This window comes from Epinephelus moara, chromosome 18 (assembly GCF_006386435.1).
Source record: "Epinephelus moara isolate mb chromosome 18, YSFRI_EMoa_1.0, whole genome shotgun sequence".
Taxonomy (NCBI): domain Eukaryota; kingdom Metazoa; phylum Chordata; class Actinopteri; order Perciformes; family Serranidae; genus Epinephelus; species Epinephelus moara.
Window position 1 is genome coordinate 21766849 of NC_065523.1, and position 22570 is coordinate 21789418.

General features: G+C 41.4%; 1 protein-coding gene across 1 annotated transcript; it reads left to right on the forward strand.

Moving 5' to 3' along the window:
- The first annotated feature begins 1727 nt into the window (after window positions 1-1727).
- On the forward strand, window positions 1728-20994 carry LOC126405646 (hemicentin-2-like). Its single transcript, XM_050069460.1, has 11 exons — window positions 1728-1886; window positions 5046-5321; window positions 5396-5722; window positions 6867-7103; window positions 8077-8304; window positions 8390-8653; window positions 12280-12546; window positions 12642-12803; window positions 15918-16127; window positions 16321-16563; window positions 19315-20994. Exons 1-11 carry the CDS (start codon window positions 1829-1831, stop codon window positions 19515-19517), a joined length of 2475 nt encoding a protein of 824 aa, XP_049925417.1. The 5' UTR covers window positions 1728-1828; the 3' UTR covers window positions 19518-20994.
- The last annotated feature ends 1576 nt before the right edge of the window (window positions 20995-22570 follow it).

Sequence of the window (22570 nt, forward strand, 5' to 3'; positions counted from 1 at the left end):
GAGCAGGCCTGCAGAGAGCATTCTGGCATACACACAAGAGGACAACAGAAGGGTCTTGCTATTTTCATAGAAAGCAGAGTGCCTTCAACAAACAAGTTGAACCCTTGCACTTCCTCGTGCATCTTTCGGTCAAGAACTGGTCTTTTCTGAAACATCACATACACACTAACAGGGGACCTATCATAGATGATCAACAAAATAAGGAACTGAAATCAACACACAGAAAACAATTAATTAAAATGCAAGAGCTGCTAAATCTGATAAGAGCATACTTCGAGTTTTAAGCTTTCAGTTCTTGGGTTTTTTTAAGTACACTTCTCATTTTCTTGCAAAGTAAGCATCGTATGTGTTAAGCTGCTGGTCTGGTTGCCAAGTAGCTCTTTGTTTTTTTATAGAAGTTATTCAGATGTGTAATGTTGGCTGCCTCAAGTTATATGTTCATTCCTTGATTGTCCTGTAAGTTATTCATATTCCTTTAGTCCGTAAGGGTCCTCAGATCAAAAGCCTCTAAAGGGTTTTTCATAAAAATTATTCCAAGTTGTGAGTGTTGTTTAAACAGGATAAAGTGGTGTTGTGTTGGTATGCCGGGTGCCGTAATCCTTGAGTGTTGTAACTCACTCTCTCTGCAATGTTGTGCCTGGGGCACGTCATGTATTAATGATACTCCTTACCTGGAGAGGTTGGAAAAGATAAACGTTTCTTCCCTGTTCCAAAACCAAAATCAAACCCTGCAAAGTGTAGGGTTAGCTAGCTAGCTACTGAAGATATAGCCTACTGAATGTATACACATGCTGCTTTTGCTTTTTAATGATTATAACAGTGAAACCAGTGAAGGGAAGCAGGGAAACTTTGCTGATTTTCAACCAGCTGTGTGTCATTGCGGTGTGTGTGATCCCTGCCCGTCCTGCAGCAGAGGTCAGGGTGCTGGTGGTGGCACCGTTCATCTGCACACACTGCGATGCCACACAGCTGGTTCAATATCAGCAAAGTTTCCCTTTATATTCATTGTCTTCTGTGGCGATCAGCAGTGATGTGGTGGTTCACTTTTACACTGTGATCTGTAGCCTATAGTTCGGCTTTAGCTTCTAACTATCTTTGTCTTTTTAACCTGTTGTTGCTGCTGAGTCAGTTTGACATCCTGGATATATCCTTCAAACACAGACTGTAGACCCCTCTGTCTGCTTCTCTCTGGAATCACTGTTTCATTTTTCCAAAAATATGATAACATTTCTTCAGGCAGTGCAGTTAGTCACAGTGTGGGCTCCATGCTTACTCTGACAGCCTGTGGGACCATCACAAAAGGGCGGGGCTTGGCGAAATTAAGGTGTTATGGTATTTTCAAATTTGACATTTCAAAACAATTAAATAGTAGCTGACAGTTTGCTGAGCTGTTATAGAGAATTTTAGGAAGCATAAAGTGGCTTAAGATGAACTCTGTCCTCTGTGGCTAATATGTTTTATGCACTTTGACTTGCCCTGTCATTAAAATGTGCCACACAAATAAACATATCAGTGTGAATGTGTTAAAAAAAACCCCATCAGAACAGCAGAATTGCCAGGCTGAGTAACAACGCATGACACATGAATAACAGAAATATCACCCACACACACAAACCTCCAGCGACTGTACAGTCAAAGTGTGTGAGTGTGTGTGTGTGTGTGTGTGTGCTGAGAGAGAGAGAGAATTTCCCTCTCCCTCCTCCTCCTCTGAATGTACTCCATTGCTTTACTACGGGTCTGAACAGTGCAGTCTCAGAAGGGGAGCCGAGCAGAGCTGTAATAAACGACAGAAGGGACATTGTTCACATCTAATGAGTAAACAAATCCAATGAGTGAGAGCACATCATTTGTTCGACTCTTTGTGGGGTTCCTGCTCAGTGTGACAGGTAGGTGCTTCTCACTTTCTCTGCTGAAATGATGCTCTTTATTTAGGCTTTGTTATGTATCATGATACACATTATAAAGCCATCAGCTGTGGGTCTACATTTTTATATTGTCACTCCACAGAAGACATGTTTTAATGATACACTGAATGTACTCAGGCGTCATTCATTCAAAAAAATAGCGGCAGGTAAAAGTGTCACACGCCATATGTGGCTGCAGAACTTTGTTTTAACCAGAAGGGAGCAGTATCATATGGAAAGAAAGGGACAGTCAACTCACTGTGCACCGAGAGCAAGCAAAGTTTCACATGTCCAAGGCTGTTAGAAAATCACGTGTTCATAATCCCTCAATAAATCTGAAGAGAGCATTAAAAACCTTTGAGTCCAGCAGGTATCAGGGGGGAACAAAACTTAATTACCCCGAATTAATAGTGTTAAGTAACAGTCATTTATTCCTCACAAGATTACTGTTTCTGTAACAGTGTTGCCCAATTTACTGGCATTGGCACAATGGTTAGAGCTTGGCTAGAGCCGTCCTCCATGCCGGGGGTATTTTTGTGTAAGTATGTCACCATGGCGACTCTCTGAAAGCATAAACCAAATAAAAAATGTTATACCTTAGCTATTATATTATGTAATATATCAATCTGATACACAAATTTTCAATTTCAATTCAATAAGCTTTATTGGCATGGCATTACATATGTGTTGCCAAGGCACAATCGCAATTTAAGACAGTGAAAATTCAAAAACAATTGACTACAATGTATTATTATAAAAGCATAGACATACATTTTAAAGGAAAACTTATTAAGTGAAGGAGTAAATAAAAAGGCAGAGTGTGATCTGTGATGAGATGAACTATATGTGGTTGTGTTGGTTGTCTCTCAGGCTGTGACATGCACTGACATTATCCTGCTGCATCTATGGCGCTGACACGGTTATCTCCAAGCAGCAATTTTAGTCTGGTCAGAGAGTCTTCATATGTGCTGTAGCAGGAAATGTTGCTCTGTCTCCACCTGTCTCTGAGGAACAGAGCTGACACAGCCTGTCTTCTGCCTGTGTCTGCCGGTCTCTATGGCCAGGCTGTGGTCACTGAGTCTGTACATAGTCAGCATCTTTCTCAGTTTCAGATCTGTCGCAGCGGTCAATAGTTTGCCATTGTGTACTTTCCATGCTATTGTTAAAGCTATGTTTGACTGTTGTTTGCTTCTGTTAATAGGGAGGGTAGTTTTTTTTGTGGCATAGTAGGAAGGAAGTGAAAAGCTTTGGTGGCTAATTGGGACAATTTAGGGGCAGCAACAATGGCAGGACATGGAAGTGCGTACCTGCTTTGGCTTCTTAAAATAAAAAGTGAAAGTCATTTTCTTTTTTTATTGGATGTGTCCTCTCAATGGGAAACAGAATGTGCTGGAAGACGATGGGTTTAAGTTAAGTTTAAGTTTATTTCCTTTATTAATCCCCTGAGGGGAAATTCAATGTTTTCATTCTTGCTTGTCAATTACACACAAGTCCGAAAGACACACACATGCACAAACAGGACCTATACATGCACAAATTGGAGAGATGTCAGAGTGAGGGGGCTGCCCTTGGTGAGGCGCCCCGAGCGGTTGGGGGGTTCGGTGCTCAAGGGCATCTCGGCAGTGCCCAGGAGGTGAACTGGCACCTCTCCAGCCACCAGTCCACGCTCCCAGGAGGTGAACTGGCACCTCTCCAGCCACCAGTCCACGCTCCATATTTTGGTCTCGAACCGGCGACCCTCCGGTTCCCAACCCAAGTCCCTATGGACTGAGCTACTGCCGCTACTGTGCTCTTCAACTCATCAACACATCAGGAAAAATCTGTATTATAGTGATGATGGGTTTCACAAAATATTGCTAAATTGAATTTAACTCCAGTTAACTAAATTGGAATTTGTCAACTTTTTTTTCCATTTTAGTACAGTGATGGAAAAAAAGTACTTTCAGGTCAGCCTCTATTTTGGTGAATGAAAAACACTCTCGGTCTTCCTTTGTCTTACAATGAATGCATTTATTTACAATATCAGTATCAGGAAACAGACTCAACACACAACAGTGGTGGCACTGAGTTTGCATAAAGGGACAGTTCACCCCAAAATCAAAAATATATATTTTCTATCTTACCTGTCGTGCTATTCGTCACTCTAGATCAGGGGTGACCCACTTAAGGGTCCGATCCGGCCGACTGAATGACTTTGCATACCTAATATCGATACACTTGTGAAGGCAAAGAGGTGTCAGGCTTCATGAGGGAGTTAAACAGTGAGTAGCCTTCATGTAAAATGCTGCTTCAGAGGGTTTTCCACCCTGTACAGAATACAATCCTCTGAGAAAAAACAAGGTATATTTATGTTCAAATTTAAAGATACCGAGCACAGTGCAAAATATTGTCAATCAGCTGCGTCAGTACAAAAGAATCTGTATCAGACTTGTTGGTGGAACACCTCTGCTAAGGCACTGCCTAGTCTTTGGGACTAGATGGCACTCGGCAACAGCAATGTCTCTCCAGAAATCATGACCAGGTTACTCAAGATGATCCACAGACCTTGTTGTGAGCAGTTTCATGTAGGAGCTATTTTCTTTCTCCTGAACTACACCCATCAGCCGTATCACTGTGCAGAAGGAAGAGTGCATCTACTGCTAGCGCACCTAGCACCACTGAGCTAGCTAAATGTTACAGCTCAGCCAAAGAGGACACCATTAATGTTCACATCGCAAAGTCGGGAGCACGAGCCTTACATCCATGAGTAGATGTTCGCTTCCCTCTGCACAGTGATACAGTTGGCAGGTGTAGTTTGGTAGAAAAAAATAGTCCCAAGAGAAAGAAAAAATATGTATTTTTGTTTTTTGGGTGAACTGTCCCTTTAAAGAAACAACTTTAACTATATACTCCTCTAAGTAACCAAGTAGAAACAACACTATACCAACCTCTAACCTGCGTCAAACTGAGATACAACCTTTTATAACCTGACAAAGTACAAACATACATGCAAATATATATTTTAGATTTTTTTCCACCTCATATACCTTCTGCAAGTCTTTGACAAACAGTGAGCATGCAGTGTGAGGCAAACATTGCAATGAAATGTTTCTCTTGTGGCAGTTATGCAAATATGACATGTCATATTCTCCCATGCTGTAGGTGTACACGCCTCCTGTCCCATTGAGTTGAGCCCCCCCAGTGTTGTGGTGAAATATGGCGACTCGGTCTCAATCAACTGCAGCACATCGGAGGTCCTGTTTCAAGGAATGGGTTGGGAGGCTACAGAAGGAGGCAAAAGTCTTGAGAAGGTCAACCATGTGGTCTGGACTGTGGAGAATCTCAAAGAATGGGGCGCATCTCCCTTGTGCTTCATCAACCCCACAAATGAGAGTCATTTTAAACAGTGCCTCGAGAGCCCCAAAGTTGTACTTTACAGTAAGTCCTGCTTATTTCGCGCAGAATCAGAGTGAAACTACGACTGTGTCTGATAACGTCTACTTTTTCTCCAGCATTCCCAGAAACAATCAGTATCAACTCCAGCAGTGGCCCAAGTGGTGTGATGGATGAAGGGGAGAAATATAACTTCACGTGTGACATCAACAATGTAGCACCCGTTCAAAATCTCACTGTATGGTGGTATAAAGGAGATGCAGTAGTCTTTACAGACACTTTTGACAATCCTCGTGTTACACCAGTGGATCAGTCAGCTGTCTACAGCTTTACACCGACCAGACAAGATGACAGAGTGACGTTCAGATGCGAGGCACATTTGGACCTGTCACCAGAAGGGCCCCATTTAAATGTATCTTCTCAGGAGCTTAATATCACAGTTCACTGTAAGTATATCCTCTGTACTCACCAATCTGAAATGTACCTAAAGGCATATTTAGGCTGTATAGGTCATTAAAACTGGTACTTTCTGTTATTTGGAGTTTGCACATACTTTTTATAATGCTATTTTCAGTAGAGCTGCAATTATTATTCAGTCAAGTGGTTAGCTGATCAACAGGGGACACGTCCCCCCAATTAAAACGTGAAAGTAGCAGAAGTCTTTTATTTGGCAAAATTAAAGACATTTACAACACAAATTGATGCAGAAAAGGCACAAATTGGTGCATAAAAATCAACAGAATGCAGGAAATTAAGTGTTTGATGCTCAGAATTTTCTGGAGGAAGACCCACGGCTCCCATTTCATATGAGTCCCACCCACACATTTAACAACTTCAGCTTTAAATTGTGAGGATGTGCTACTTTTTCTTTTCTTACCGAGTACACTAAGTATCTTCGGGTGTTAGACTGTTGATAAACTTGAAAACTTTTCACTTCATAAAAACGATTAATTGAGAAAATAATCATAATTATAATAATTATAATTATAATCATTTTTAGGAAAGAAAAAAATTAACTTCAGGCACTTATGCGTATAAGATCATAAAGGCTTTTTAACTTAATTCAAATGCATCTGTTCTTGTTCCACGCATGAGTGCCTGAAGTTGATTTTTTCTTCCCATGTGCTGACCCTTTTCTTCAAGAGCACCTGCGTTTATTCTTGAGTATCATATGATAAAGACGGTCCTTATACAGTGTCAGCCGGGATAGGCTTCAGCCCCCTGCGACCCTGAATAGGATAAGCGGCTACAGATAATGAATGAATAATTCCACTTGGAAGGGAGGCATCTAATTTCCATTTTAACACAATAGATTTTTTTAGCAATGGCCAGCAAAATTCCTGTGAGCCTTCTAGCATGGCTTTTTAAAAGATTTGTAAGATTGGCGTTAGTTACCCAGTTAACAAATCTGTGGGTTCAATGGTAAGACAACAACATGAATACCTCCTGCCAAAATGCCTGAAGTTTAGGGCACTGCCAAGCAAAGTATAGGAATGTTCCCTCATCTAAGCCACAACTAAAACAAAGATCTTTTCATCTATTAATTGAAAGAAAATAGTATAATCGGTTGCTGTGTTTGCTTCTGTTTAGTTGGACCAGATGTACAGTGTCCTGGTCTTTTACTGGACAAACTGGAGTTGCTGGAAGGAGAAACGTTGGAGGAGCGATGTTCTGTGTCGGGAAATCCCACCCCTATTGTCCAATGGCTGAAAGATGGACAGCCCACAGACCCAGGCGTCCCTCTGAGCAGGAAGAATGCAAGCCTGTACACCATTACAGCTGATGGTGCCACAGAGGTCAAAAAGGAGCTCTGGGTTCTTATATTGTGTGAGTGTCACATCCAGTCATCAGCACAAACAGCCCTATTTCTAACATCCTGCACACACATCTACACAGAGGCTCTCTGGGTTCTGCTTTTCATTGTTGTCCTATTGCAAGGATTCTTCTGTAATATTGTCTTTTTTTTGTAGTATTTATATTTGCAATTTAACGCACAAACAAACTTAGGTCTAGCTGCTATTAGGGTGTTACAGTAGATGTAAGGTGGAAGAAGTACGACTATGTTTTCATTAGTTTATAATCACCAGAAAATAAGAAGTGTTGTGTTTTGTTATTTTAGAATGAGCCGTTTATACCTACATACGGAGCGGGTAATCTTCCATGGATTTTGCCATGTTGTTCTACAATAGCCCAGAACGCACAAACCAAACACTGGCTCTAGATAGGGCCATTTGTTTTTTTGTGTCAGCCACTGTAGTTAGCAGGCCCTCCATGATGAGCAGCGTTGAAAAAACACAGATTCTTTTAACGTAAAACGTCTTTATTCAGTGTTTTTAACAGTTTAAATCACTGGGTCTATTTGCTTGCAAAGAGTGGATTATTCAGAGACACTGCTTTGTAATGTGAAACTGCTTTATCCAGTGATTTCACCAATTTCAATCACCTGGTCCGTTTGTTTTGGGATGAAAGAGACCTCAGCGGGTAATTCGGCTGTTGGGAAAACCCTACCAAACAATGAACACTGAAGGAATTCTAATTAGGAGAAATTTTCAGCTGGTTGCAATCTGCAATTCTCACCACTAGATGCCACTAAATCCCCCTAATTCATACATACGGCTCCTTTAAGTAGAAAAATCAATACTACAACATAAGTAACTCCATTACAAGTAAATTTTCTGGCTTCAAATAATAGAAATATTCATGTAATATTCATGTAAATTACAAGGATCTCAAAGTCATACTTAAGTACAGTACTACCACCACTGGCTAGTTGATGAATTGTCAAGTGTTTTATTTTCAGATGGACCAGAATTGATGTGTCCAAGCAATTACACAGCACTGGAATACACTTCTCACAACCTGACCTGCACTGTGGAGGGCTATCCTAAACCTGAGATCACCTGGTCTAAAGATGGCGAGGAGGTGGATCTTCCAGAGAAACTAACAAGACGTGACACGGGGCAGTACGTGATCACAGCTTCCAACAATCAGTCGAGTGTAAACTTCACAGTGGACATTAATGTTATATGTAAGTTATTTTGATGGAAACCTAAGCATCTATTTGCACAAGTCTTCTGCTTTTTCTCTGACTTTGTTTCAATGGCTTCCTCTAGACCCGCCATCGGAGATAGTTGAGCTTGAACACTCTGAAGTCAACGTTGGTTCTACTGTGTGGCTGAAGTGCTCCTCTATGGGCAACCCACGGCCCACATATTTCTGGAATTATTACCGAACCGCCAATGTGATTGAGGAAAATGATGATGGAGTGTCCCGTCTGCTCATCCACAATGCTACTGTATACAACATGGGCCTCTACACATGTCACGCCTGGAATGACATAGGAAATGTCTCTAAAACTGTCAAAGTCTCTGTAAAAGGTAGGTTCAGTATGATGTATCTGTCACTTTAATGTAATCAGTGGGCTAATGCAATAATTTATAGAGTTTGTTTTTCATTGGTAGCCTGCTCATGACATTATTATTTATATTTAAATATGACCTTACTCCTAATATAGTCATATAGTCATGTAGCAAGCATTGATTAAAAGAGCACTGTGTAGGATTCATAGGATTTTGTGGCATCTAGTGGCGGGGATTGCAGATTGCAACTAGCTGAGACGTCTCCCATGTGCCAAGCATGAACTTCTATTGAGGATTCCTTCAGTGTTCATAGTTCAGGACGTTTTTACCGGGAGCTGAATTATAGCAAAGTCTTTTCATCTCCAAAACAAACAGACTCGGTGATTTAAACCGGTAAAAACGCTGAACAAAGTAATTTCGCATAAAAAAATCTATGTGTCTTTCGATGCTGCTCATCATGGAGGGGCTGCTAACTAAGGTGGCCAATGCAAAAACGTGAATGTCCCTATCTAGAGCCATGTTTAGTTTGTCCATTCTGGGCTACTGCGGAGACATGGCAGACTCTCTCTTATGTAGATATAAACGGCTCATTCTAAGAAAACAAAAACACAAAGATTCTTATTTTCAGGTGATTATACACTGAAGAAGACATACTTATTATATTATATTATATTATATTATATTATATTATATTATATTCCATTTCTGCCAATATATCCAATGAAGATGATAAGCACAAAACCACCCATACTCACCTCACAGATGTGCTGAGCAGACAGACGGTACTCTCGCAGACCCCCCAGGGGAAGGTACTCCATTATCAGCTGCACCACTTGTCTTCCTGTCAATGGACAATGGAACTGCTTTTATCATCCTATTTCCATTACTTTTCACAAGCAAGAATGACCTGTTGTCTATCCTGGTGCTGAAGGGGCTGTGGTGCCCAGTCAGCATGCTATGTGTTAAAAAAAAAAAAAAACTCAAAATACATTGACAAATAAGGGAAACAGTGCTGCACTTCGGATAGATTTTTTCATTATTTACAGAGGAACAGCAGGAACCAAAAATCAATTCCTTGAATCGTCCACTGAGTACTGCAAGCTTAAACAGAATACTGAGCAAGCACTCTTTGGCACATGCAGACACTGTATTTTGACATATCAACATTACAGCAGGGATACTCAATTTGCTTTGCCTAGGGGCCACTTTTGCAAAATGACAGGAGGCCAGGGGCCAGTTAATAAACAAACATTAATAATATATATCAGTATATAATTAATGAATTGCCTGTTGTTCTCACATTTTTTATATTTATTGTCCTCACTCAGTCCAGTCACAGGTTAAGCGGAATTTATACTTGTGCATCAGCTCAATTCGGAGCCTGTGCCGTAGCCTACGTGCATGGCCTACGCCGTTGTGAGCATTTATACTTGTGCGATGGTGTGTGTGTGTGACTCTGCAGTTACACCTCCAAAACACTAGCCAGTGGCAGGGTTTCTGTGAAGTGCTGTAAAGTTTAGTTGATTCAAAACACACATTAAACACACATTAAACATGGCTTAATAGAGACAATTTCAAACACAAGTACACAAATCAGCTTCACTATAACTCGCAGCATTCACAGACAAAGCATTTTTCTGTTGCTGGACACATTTTCCCCACAAATACAACATGCTAACGTAATTAGCTCAAGCCTATAGCATTTTGCATTCTATAAATTAGCCTAGCGGCTGGCAATCTTTTCCTCTACTCATATGAAGCCTGGGACAACAGCAACATTTAACAAAGGTAACGTTACAAAATTCGACTCTATTACAACTCACAAGGTTCACCGACAAAACTACTGTCTAATATTAAACATGTTTTCCAAACAAATATAAGATGCTATCGTTATTAGCACAAGCCTATGGCATTTTACATTGTATAAATTAGCCTAGTGACGAGTGGAGATTTGAAACCTGGATAAATCCCGAAGTATAAATCCCTGACGGATAGCCTAAATTACACACAAGACTTAAAATGCTATTTTTGTGGAGGCTTAATCGTTTTCACAATTTATTGTTTCTTAGCTGTGAAATTAAAGTAAATAAAAGCTACGTTTCCACTGAGGGAAATGGTTTCAGCTTACAATAATAAACAGGAGGTCTGCGTTGCCGTGATGTGTAGTTACATTTTTGGGAAGGTACACGTCAGGCGTTTTAGGGTATGGTGTTCTCTGTGTCGATGCAGAGCCTACGCCGTACGAATCGACAGAAGTATAAATCCTGCATTAGCCTGGACCACTTTGTTTATTTGTTTTTTAATACCCAAGCTCTTTTGGGGTGGGTTTTTTTTTTCAAAATTTACATTCAAAGTATACACACACACACAGAAAAAATCCCTGTGTGAATCAATTTATTGCCATTGTGTATTAGAAAATGGTTGGCGGGCCACCCAGCACTCTATTGTGGGCCAGATTTGGCCCGCGGGCCATATGTTGAGTGTCACTGCTTTTAGTTTAAGAGCCATATTTTTTTAAACATACGGTGACTATAAGACTGTGTGCCTCAGTAACCATATAATTATTTATGTTTTTTTTTTTTTTAGAGTTTGTATTAACCCGTATGCGCTCTGAAGTTTGGCCAACCAAAGTCTAACTAGCAACTGGCACAGATACGGTTACATTTATAGACACGGTGGGTGTGAGGGCTTGCAGTGTGTGTGTGTGTGTGTGTGTGTGTGTGTGTGTGTGTGTGTGTGTGTGTGTGTGTGTGTGTCCACTGTGCTGGGGGGAGGGCTGTTTCTCAGTTTCTTCTCCGGTGATGTTGGAGCTGCAGCCATAGCTTAGCTTAGCCTTCTCCCAAAAAGTCAACAAGCCGCCGCTGGCAGAGAGGAAGCTGCAGAAAGCTCTGAGGCGCCCGGTGTTACAGAGGAGGGTCGACAGCCGCCGGACAAACTTTATACCCATGGATGATTTAAACTGTCTTCGTCTCCTTTCAGTCATTTTGACTGTGGAGCTGCTGTCGCTTTGTAACGGGATAGGACCGAGTAAGTTGAGCGCTGAGTTTGTGTCGAGGCTGAAATGACTGACTGTTAATAGACTTATAAGGAACAAAAAACGGGATTGTGTGAGTCTATTTATGTAGTGTGTGATGAGGAACTGACTTACAGCAACACTCTGAGGTCTGGAAAAGTTAGTTGGAAACTAGTAATTATCCTTTGAATGGGGACAAACTGGAAAATCAGTGTAAATACTTTGTGACTGTTAGTAAGCACTGTGACCTTTTGTCTATCTAATCTGATGTTTAAAGCCTCCTTTCACATCCTGTGTATGTTATAGTATTCTTATAAAATAGTGTCTTTTAAGATATGGTAACTGTTATAATAATATGGGCTGGGTGGAATGTGCATTGATGTGAGATTTTGATATCACAGTATAGTCCAGGACAAAGAATGTTGGGCAGCAAGTGCAGACTTTCCTAAGGGAGGGGAATATCCTTCCTGAGCCTTTTCCTGTTCCTCCATGAGACACTGCTTTTGTATTACAGGCTTGTCCACAGCATTTCATCACAGCGCTGGATGTGGAAATGTTGTCTTAAGATAATGTGTGTGTATACACTTGGACGTGGAATAACATCTCTCCCCCCCAACTCTACATTCCACAGGTGCCAGGCCAGAGTGCCCTATTGAAATATCCCCGGACAGGATGGTGGTACAATACCAAGACAGAGGCCAGAATGCAACATGCGAGCCAACACCCAGCGTCTCCCAATATGTCAAAGAAATATACTGGCAAGATCTGCAGGGCGCCAGGACTAACAGCACAACCTGGTTCGTTGACGCCGATACAGACTGGGACCCAAGGCCTGTTTGTGTAGTGACGTTTCATGTAACAGGATCATGCCAGAAACAGCTAAACTTCACACTCTACAGTATGTATTTGTAACTTTTGTACTTGCCCTGTCATCACTTTTAGAAACGTCTCTAAGATGTTGGAACTATCCCGATGATTTTTTTGTCTTCTTAGAAATGCCAGACAGTGTCACCATCCGTCCTGTGGATAACTTGATCTCGGTGAGGGAAGGGAAAGAGATCCAGCTGCAGTGTGACATCACCAACGTTGCTCCTGCACGAAGCCTCACCATACAGTGGTACAAAGGGAATGAAACCTTCAGACCACTTAGCAAAGGTGGGGGATCTTTCTCTATATAAGTCTTACCTTGTATGTGAGGCCCAGGGAACCTACCAATGCTAGTGTAGCTCAGAGCAAGTCATAAAAACCGTCATGGAGACAATTTGGAACATGTATGCACCGAAGTAACGACTGCAGATCCGGCACAGCTCTGAAGTGCACTTTGTAGATGAGTTAAAATGAAGTGCAAACATTTGAAGTCAACATTTAGTTCCCCTAATGTTGCAATGTTTTATTTTCTTGTTCATAAAACAACCAGAATGATGAGTAGAAGAGTATTTTCATAATTAGTGTACTGTGAGGAAAGGTTGTGGAAATGATGAATTTGTGACAGACATGATGTGACATCCAAAAGACTGACTGCAGCATTTCAGTTTAAAAAAAAGAAATCAGTGTTTCGGCCCTTTTACACTGCCAGATTGTAGGCGAATGTTGGGCCGTTTTGCCGGCAAGCTGCAAGCGTTTTTAGACACACAGAGCCGGATTGGCGAGTTGATCCGAGGTGCCCAATTTTCCACCTGATAGGGTAGACATATTGGCGGAACCTTTTTGGCGACCCACTGGCGGTGGATAAACAGGAAACAGCTGATAGCAGGAATGAGCAGCTAGTAGCAAGAGGGAAACACAAACCTGACAGACACTGTAAAGATGAGCAACTGGGGAGACAAGGAATTGCGCGCCCTCCTTGCTCTCGCAAACGAAGAGGCCATTAACCATCAAGTGACGGGGACGGTGAAGGACGGGTCAACTTATGCAAGAATCGCCGAAGGACTGACTAACCGCGGCTTCCCTCCCACGTCACTGTTTACGTCACACGCTGAGCTACACATTTTGTTACTTGCTCACGCCCCCCATTACCCCGAAAAAGGCGCATTCTGTATAAACAAAAGTAGGTAGGCGGCATTTTGCTGCATTCCCCGATTTTTTTTTTAATACTGCCAATGCTGAAAGAAGACTGATTGGGCTTTCCTGCAAATTTGCACAATTCCTATTTAAAAAGGGCTAGTGACTCATTTCAAGATACTCTAAACTTCAGGAAATCCCTTTTTGTTTTGTGTGACTGTGCTTGTCAACATAAGGGCAACAAATGCACTTCTTTTTGATTTAAAATAGAGACAACTGCACACATTGTCTCTGTAACAAGTTTTACGACCTTATCTTAAACCCAGCGCAAAGTGCCACAGCGCAGCACAGCTGTCATTGCTGGTTTCAGACCGGCGCAGATGAAATTTTCACAGCCAGCACCCACGTTTTGTAAGTAGCAAATGTACTCGCACCCATCTGAGCGCCCATTGGCGAGTAGATCTCAAAGGATACAGCCAAAAAGTTAGGACAAAAACGGGAGACAAACGAGCTGACTGACAATAATGATGATTTATTTACAAAAATATAAGTTAAATTAAACAACACAATGTGTATAGTCAGTAATCAGTAACGGGGTGCATATGTTGGTGCTTGGTAGTGTGTGTGTGTGTGTGTGTGTGTGTGTGTGTGTGTGTGTAAAACCCAGGGCTCTCCTCAGACCCGTGAGAGAAAGCGAAACTAATGACAGAGGGAGTATTTGTGCTGGAGCACACACTGGGCCCAGGTGTGGCTCCATCAGCCATAGACCCTCCTCTCAGCTCCTGCAACACAACAAAAGAGAACCAGCAAGAGAGCCATCTAGAGTATGAGAGGAGGATCATAACAAACCACAAAACGACCATTTGTAGTAATATGTATTAATCAGTCATGCTGTGTGTCAAAAGAATTTCTTCGTAATGACTTTTAAAGCAACAGAGATCGGAGCCGAAGTATCAAAGTTTAACAAGAAGGAGCGTTTCACAGTGCAACACACAAGGTGAGGTTACAGAGAAAAAGGCTCGCTGGAGGAGCATTTGCTATCAGCTAATATACAGCACAAGTGGGCGGGTAAGCTCCGATGTTTTAGTTCTCCATCAGGTACACACTTGTAGATAACGTCACAATCATTTCAGTCTCTCTGTTGGAACAATACCCTGCCTGTCTGGCCAACCAAAATGGCCTGTCCTTGACTTGTCTCCAATCCGAGCCTCCCTTACAGATACAGAGCTGATGAATCTGCAAACGTTGTGGTGTTTAAGTACAAAACAGAAACAGTATCTTACTGACCGGTACACAGTGTACATACACAGCGTGATCATAATTTTATAACACTGTGTTGCCTTGTATTTCTGAAAAAAACGTTAATTTTCTCCCATGCCTACATCAAAAAAAAGCAAACATATTGATATTAAACGTGGTGCCCAGTCAATCAATAAATCAGTGTTTGCAGTGTCCCTGGAGGTGTTGCCAGAAAATCAAAGTTTTCCTTACAGATTCAAGGTAACACAGCATGACTGATTCATATACAAAAGGTCATTTTGTGGGTGAAGTATTCTTTTAAAATGAGGTGTGGTCAGGCACATTGTTGGTGCATTGCTATTTTGAGGCACCAGAAAGCGATGGCGCCACTTGACCACCAAAAGCCTGGTTTAAAGTCATTATCACAATATTTTCCTGCTATTTAAAAGGTGCATTATTCAGATAGTAAGCTGCGCCTACATAGCTGGGTTCACAATGTGTGCTTGTTACACAAAGTGAGGCATAGATAGTAACTTTATTGATAATTTCAGAAGCTAAAAGTCTAGTTCCCTTTCCTTTCAAGTTCATTTTTAAGTTTGGTGCTAAAGTGTCTCAGGATAATTGCTGCTGTGACATTGCTTCTCTCACAGCATTGCTTCTCCAATTTGCAGAATCTGTCAGGTAAATAGTAGTGCACCATGTTTTTAAAGGGAATGCGAGATGACATTCTGATTGGTTGAATTCATGTTACACCCAAAACACACCTATGGTTGATAAGGGGTGACCAAATATAACCCCTTTGCCCCTTGCGCCTCACTTTGCGCCCAGATAATGTTATTTAACGAGCATAATTGGAGTTGGACACACCCTAAATGCACTTATGCCGTGCACTTTAGGCTAAGCGTTATAGATGGTTTAACAAGGGCCCTTACTAGTGTTTATTTAAGAGTCCATCAGAGTGAATTAAACTTAATCTACGATTTGAAGTTTCTTACTTTATTTTTCCCCAAATGCTCCTTCGTCCACCAGGCTCAGTGCAAGTGACTGGCTGCCTGACTGAGAACGACACAAACTGTGACATCAGTGTGATCCAATCCCCGCTGAACGTGTCATCAACTATCAACGTCACTGTGGACAGAAACCACACCGGAGTAGAGTTCAGATGTGAGGCTAAATTGGATCTTGGATCGAAGTCTCCTCCAACCATGATGTCCAGTCCTCTCAACTTCACCGTCTACTGTGAGATCATACTTACATTTGCTGCTCAGTATTATCACAAATACAACACTAGCGATAGCATGTGGCGATAGCATACTTCCACTCATTTCGATTTTTTAATACAATAAAACACAAGAGCTGATTGTTTTCCTGACGTTAAGGAATTGTAAAAGTGCATACTCACACTGATGGATTGGCTGTTATTTCTCAACAGATAAGCCCAAAATTAATACCACGAAGCTTCCAAAGACGATCCCAGTGTTCAGCGGTTATCCTGAAGAGCTGGTTTGTGAAGCTGACGGCCACCCACCTCCAAAGATCCAGTGGTTCTACAGCCCCAACAAAGTGCCCCATGTGTCTGGAAACAGACTCATTGTATCTGAAGCAGGCATCTACAACTGCTGCGCCACTAACGAAGTCGATTCCATGTACCATGAGGTCGAAGTGATTTTAAAAGGTAACAACTCAATCTGAACTCCACTGTAAAGTAGTGAAACCAAATCTCTGGCAGGGGGTTCAAATATTTTATGTGTAACATCAACTCAACTTTCCCTCCCTATATACAGACTATGTGAGAACTTTCATGGGTTTTTGTTGCTCAAAACTATATTTTACTTCGCATCTGCAAAGATATAACCATGCTCTGGACATTTTATAAGTAGAACTTAACCTTAAGTAGCACAACAAAACACATACAGCTTCAAGGAGGATTCTATCCAGCCATATAGATTTATTTCAAAATGGCGCCGTGAGATTTCTTTGAGCGGTTTGCGTACAAAGACAGAAACAAAAAGGCAGAAGGCTGGTGGAATGATCGGAGGTTTCGGTAAGTGTTGTTGAAAATGTTAAAGGAAAACGTTGGTATTTTTCAACCTGGACCATGGTTTCCCATGGTTTTGGGTCTAAGTGACTAATGGAGACAACAGTTTTTAAAAATGCTCCAGTATTGGACTGCTCCAGCCACAGCTACAAAACAGGTTGCAATGCAATCCCTAGGACAACTGTGCTGTCAATGTAGGTCTATTAACAGTGTTTAATTTTGCTCACATTGTTATTCAAAGTGCCTGACAACATTACAAGAAAGACAGAGAAATTAAACTTTTTCTCACCTATCGCTGCTCTGTTTGATATTAGCCCCTTTTACACTCAAGGCGGGAATATCACGCCGTTATTCCGCTTTGCTGTTCAGTATAAAAGGTACGATCCAGGAATCGGGAGACAGAGTTCTTACCTCTGAGCCAAGAACGGAGGTTGTTACAGTGCCGAAATGATTCCTGTATAAACTGAAAAGCCAGCATGTGATGTTTTGACAACATGTTATACGTGCGACCCGCCACCGGAGATTTAAAAAGTAGCTGTTAGCAGTTAGCAGCTAACTCAAAGAAGAGAGACAGTGGCTGAAAATGTCAGCAAAGTCCAAAATCAGTGAGGTGCGGGAGCTCCCTATCTGCTGAGCAGAGGACAAGATTAGCTGCCATTTAACAGAGAAGGTCAATGATTGTTATTGGCATGTTCTGCCATTGTTATTGTTTGTACAGGACTGCTGATGCTAATGTTATATGTCACGATAGAGGCCGATGCTGTTGTGTTACATGTCGTACCCGTCACACCTTCTTCGATCCCGCAATGCCGGCATGCTGTCTAAAATAACAAAATGGAGAGGAAAGATGCCACTGTTGTTTGGTTCTGTGTAAAAATACAAAGAAGGCATAAGGGGCCCTACACATGCCGCGTCTTTAACCACCTGGGAAATGACGAGCGCTGTCTGAGGTTGCTAAGCAACCTTAACAAGCACTGTATCAGAGCCTATTTACCTCTGAGTGCAGAGCTGATCTTCTTTCATTCGCTGTTAATAAGTGTGTAGGCCTATCGTCTGTGGGACAGATGAAAAGCTTTGGTGGCCCTTCACCAAAATGAGCAACTTTTCCATATTATTTACGGAAAAAGGGAATGGTATCTGTCGCCTGTGATTGGTTGGTCCTTGTCACATGACACGAGGTGTGTGCTGCTGTGTTCCAAAAGCTGAAGGGGCCAAACACATACCGCGTCTTAAATTGCCTGAAAAATGCGAGGTAGGGTGCAGGGCGCTACTTTTCTGCCTTTTTTGAGCCAGCTTTCAAGAGCACGGCGGCAGGTTTCGTCTTAGGTTCATCATCGTCTGTTTACCTGCAATCCTGAGTGCAGAGCTGATCTTCATTCCTGGCGTTGCTTGCCGCACGTCTACATTGAAAACAGTGAATTTGAGGGCACAAAAAAGGCGGCATGTGTACGGCCCCTACAAAGGGACGTTGTAGCGGCCTGATCTCTGTGTAAAAAGGGCAATTGTGACCAAGTCTCAAGGAGAAGTGTTGTTCTGAAATCTTGTGAGAGGTGATTGTTGCAGGAAAAACAAGGGTAGAAATGTAAGTGAGAGTTGGAGAGAGGAGTGGACTGAAGAGTGTGTTGTGTTAGAGTATACAAAGTGTAGCTTAGTGTTATCTAAAAGATTTTCAGTGTCATGGCTGAATATTTGGCTGATTTCAACAGTGTGGAAAAGTCTGCGAGATTTCAGAATGAGATTTCACTGACAAACAGATCAGTGAAAAGAAAGGAAAAGTGTCTTATTTCTCTGTAGGGTCAATTCCGTGATGTTGTCAAATACTGTCAGTGGCAAAGCAAGCACTTTCAGTAGTCATAAATTACAGGTGTGAAATTGCCTGTAGAGATTACATTCGAGCCTGTTTATCTGCTGCAGCTGCAGCGGTCTCTCTCAATACTGGACAAATTTCAAAAATAGTTTTCTCCATTAGTCACTTAGACACAAACATGGGAAAAATATGGTCCAGGTTCAAAAATATGTGAGTTTCCCTTTAAGCTTCTCTTTATATGACTTGTTTTCTGTTGTCAGATGTTTTCATCAGGAGGGCCTTCCTGTTTTCACAGTAATCGTACAATTACAGCCTTATCCTCCTGTCTAAGTGCAGGTCATATGATAACATTATAAGCAGATAATCCGCATCCTTTTCATCATTTTTATTTGTGCATGTGCATCCCAATGGTGAAGTGCATCTTCATTCTTCCTGTGGTAAAAAATAAAAATGAATTTTAGAAATCAGAGTTCACAGAGATGTAGTCAATATGTTGTGTCGCATGATGGAAATGTATTTATACAGCAGTTTGTTGTGAAGTTCTCAAACATTAATATGTTGCCTGTTTGATTTCATTCCAGAGGACTACCTTCCCCTCATAGCCGGATTTGTGGCCGTCACAGTCGTCGCCATCTCCATCGTCTTCCTGTTCATCTACTCAATCTACTACAAGAACACCAAGATGCGCCGTTACAGTCTTAAAAACCCCAAACTTGACACCCGCAGTGACAACGTAGCCCACAACGGCTGGGACATGCAGTTTCCTATGACCAAACTGTCTTAGCAGCACATCTGTGGATAGCACAGGACGGATAGTCTGACCACTCTGAATGAGCCGCATCTCTCTGCCACCACAAACTACAGTGTATGAAAGCCTGAGTACCACTCAGCCTGCCGGCTCACACTGGACTGATCACACACTCTGTCATCCTCACATCTATTTTTCTCACATAAGAGAGTATTTTACCCTTCGTGGAGAAGTCTAATTATAAGATTGAGCAACCTTGGCTTGAGATGTATAATTTTATATTTACTACTGGATTTTACCTGTTTTCACTGGACAGAAAGAAGAAGAGGAGTAAGGACTCAGAATCTGACTCTGACTTATCAGAGGTATTGATTTTTTTTTTTTGTATTTTTTCATGAGCACAAAGGGAATATAATGTTTATAATGAATGTTTTTTTTGTTTGCCTTGGTTTCACTAATGCCTGATTTTTTTAATATGCCCCACTTGATCTATATTTTTAGAAAGTGAACATGCATATCAAAAGCGGTGACCCCTGAAGCTGCTGTGGTTTTAACAGTCACACCAATGCTGTGTTCACACCAGGAGTGAAAACGCGTCAGCGTGACCAGCTAGATTATCGCACTTGCAATGAAAGTGTTGCTCAAGTGCTCTCTATGTAGTTTCGGTGCCACAGGCTTAAGTGTGTCGAAAACTTGCAACAATGCACTTTGACTTAATGTCATCCAAAGTTTGAATTTAGTCATAAAAGTATCCATGTTTTGGTCAATATCTGAGCCCCATTTTAACATCACATTTTACCGCCCCATTGCATCCCTGTGTGCACCACAGTCCACAGAAGCATAGCATCAGCTAAACTACACAGCTAGTAACAAAAACATACAACAGATGTCGGGTCTCAGCTTATAGCGTTAAAAGTCAATTGTGGTCTGTTGTTGTGTCGCTGGTAGTGTGAACAAAGCATAACAGGAAGGGCGCAACATCTGGCCTCTCTGAAGGTGTGACATTGAATCTGTGAAAACGAGATGAGCCCTGCTAAACTTGTAAACACATTTGCTTGTGCATTTTTTTTCCATTGCGCCCATTGCCCCCCTCAAGCCACTCTGCACTTGTTTCTGTAGTCTTCTCTGTGCCTGGCGCTTTGTTGTGCCATACTGTGTCAGGCTCTGGCCTTAAGGGACAAATTTTCTTGTTCCACAGTTGAGTGCTTTTTTTGTATAAATGACTGCAGGCGTTGTAGCCTAATGCCTATCAGAACTGTATATTTAGGATGATATTTTATGTAATTTCAAAACATATTTATTTATGAGAAAAAGCAAACATGGAACAATTGAGTATTGAAAATGGACTGCAGACAGATATGTGAACTTTGCAAATGTTTAAAGAGTTTGTGGGGTTCAGGTTAAGGACCTGCGATGATGGGGACATGAAGACATTGTAACACATTTGTGAATACGGCTGTAAATATTTGATTGATGTAAAACTGTATTTTGATATTAAAAATGTGGCTTTTTGAACAGACTGTTTCATTATTGAAATCTTACTGAAAATATCTGGCATGCACAAATCTATGATCAGAAATGCAAGACTCATTTTGTTGTGTTTTCAAACTATGATAGCACTGTGCAATAGTTAAAATCGGCCAAAAAGGCCAAACTGAATTGGTGGACAGAGGGAAAGGGATCTCAAGGAGTTAATATCTAAATAGTTATTAAATGGGAACACCACCTAAAAGAAGAATTCCAATATGTTATTTAATGGCCTAGGGAAGTTTAATCAGTATTTGAAAACATGAGCTACTCTCTCTTAAAGTTAGACACCAGAGAAGTATGTCTCAAACTTCTTATGACATTAACAGGGTTCCCACGGTCATGGAAAACCTGGAAAAGTCATGGAATTTCACAATCACATTTTCCAGGCCAGGAAAAGTCATGGAATAAGCAAACATAATTAAACGTTTTGGAAAAGTCATGTACTTTTTGTGTAATGAAATTGTTACACTAATCTCCGTGGACGATCTCCTGAGACCCTGTGTCCTCATATGAGGACATCACATTTTGGGTTTACTGGACCTTATACTTTATTCTACTTTTCTTGGACGTGTAGTCCTCATTCATGGACACTTATGTGCCATCTAGTAGCAGTAAGACCACAATACACTATGTAAAAACAAGATGGCAGCCATCTTTGCCAAGTCAGTCTGCAGCTGATTACGAGACAAAAGTGGTCAAAGTCCAAAACCTGATCACACTTAATGGTTGAAACTTGTTTATTTATGATTAATAATGTTTGTAGTTTGATATGGCAACAAATGTGACCAATTTTAGCAACAGTTACAAGATCAGACGCTGTTAATTAGGAAGAACTTGTGTGAAGACATTGGGACTTTATTATCGTCACGTTTGAGGACACTGGGACTTAATTATTGTAGACAATGTTTAGTATTTTATACTTTTCGGGTCCTACTGATCCCAAATAGCTGGGAGAAATTAAAAAAAGCATACCAAACAAAAGTTTGAGTCTCAAGATGCGTCAAGTCATGGAATAGTTTTGAAATGTTGTCCATGAAAATGTGTGGGGAGAGAGTTGTTCATGTTTACTAACATTTTTGGACTGTTTTAGACCATAGGAAAAACATGTATGAATTTTGAAAACTGACGTAGTTCCCCTTTAAAGCCAACCCAGAGGAGGCATGTATCTTTATTTCCCTGGGCAGCACGGACACTACTGTACTTTCCAGCAGACAGGTTTTTTCTTTGTTGAACAAATCTGTGGAAATCCCGAGCACTGAGGGTGTGTTTGGCGATTGTGCAACACACAAGGAAAGAAACAACTAGTCCAGATCGTTTCGTTTTGGTGGCCCTATTCCTCAAGGGGGTGCTGTAGCCTAAACTGCATCCAGCAGGATTGTCCGGGCTGAACTCTGCCCGTGCTGCCTTCCGGTGCTGTCGGAAATACAGCAATTGCATAAATTATCCCTGGGCTACTTCCTTCTTGGGAAGAGGGGGATTTTCACACCTGAATAGCCGGATGTGACCTTGTCGGCGTAGGGAGTGTGTGGTAGTGTGTGGGGGTCTTGTGGCTGTATAAT

Excerpts from the sequence above, each read along its gene's own strand:
- LOC126405646 (XM_050069460.1), top strand. The coding sequence starts at position 1,829 with ATGAGTGAGAGCACATCATTTGTTCGACTCTTTGTGGGGTTCCTGCTC. Across the intron at positions 1,887-5,045 it reads GTTCCTGCTCAGTGTGACAG|GTGTACACGCCTCCTGTCCC; the intron begins GTAGGTGCTTCT and ends CCCATGCTGTAG. Across the intron at positions 8,305-8,389 it reads AGTGGACATTAATGTTATAT|ACCCGCCATCGGAGATAGTT; the intron begins GTAAGTTATTTT and ends GGCTTCCTCTAG.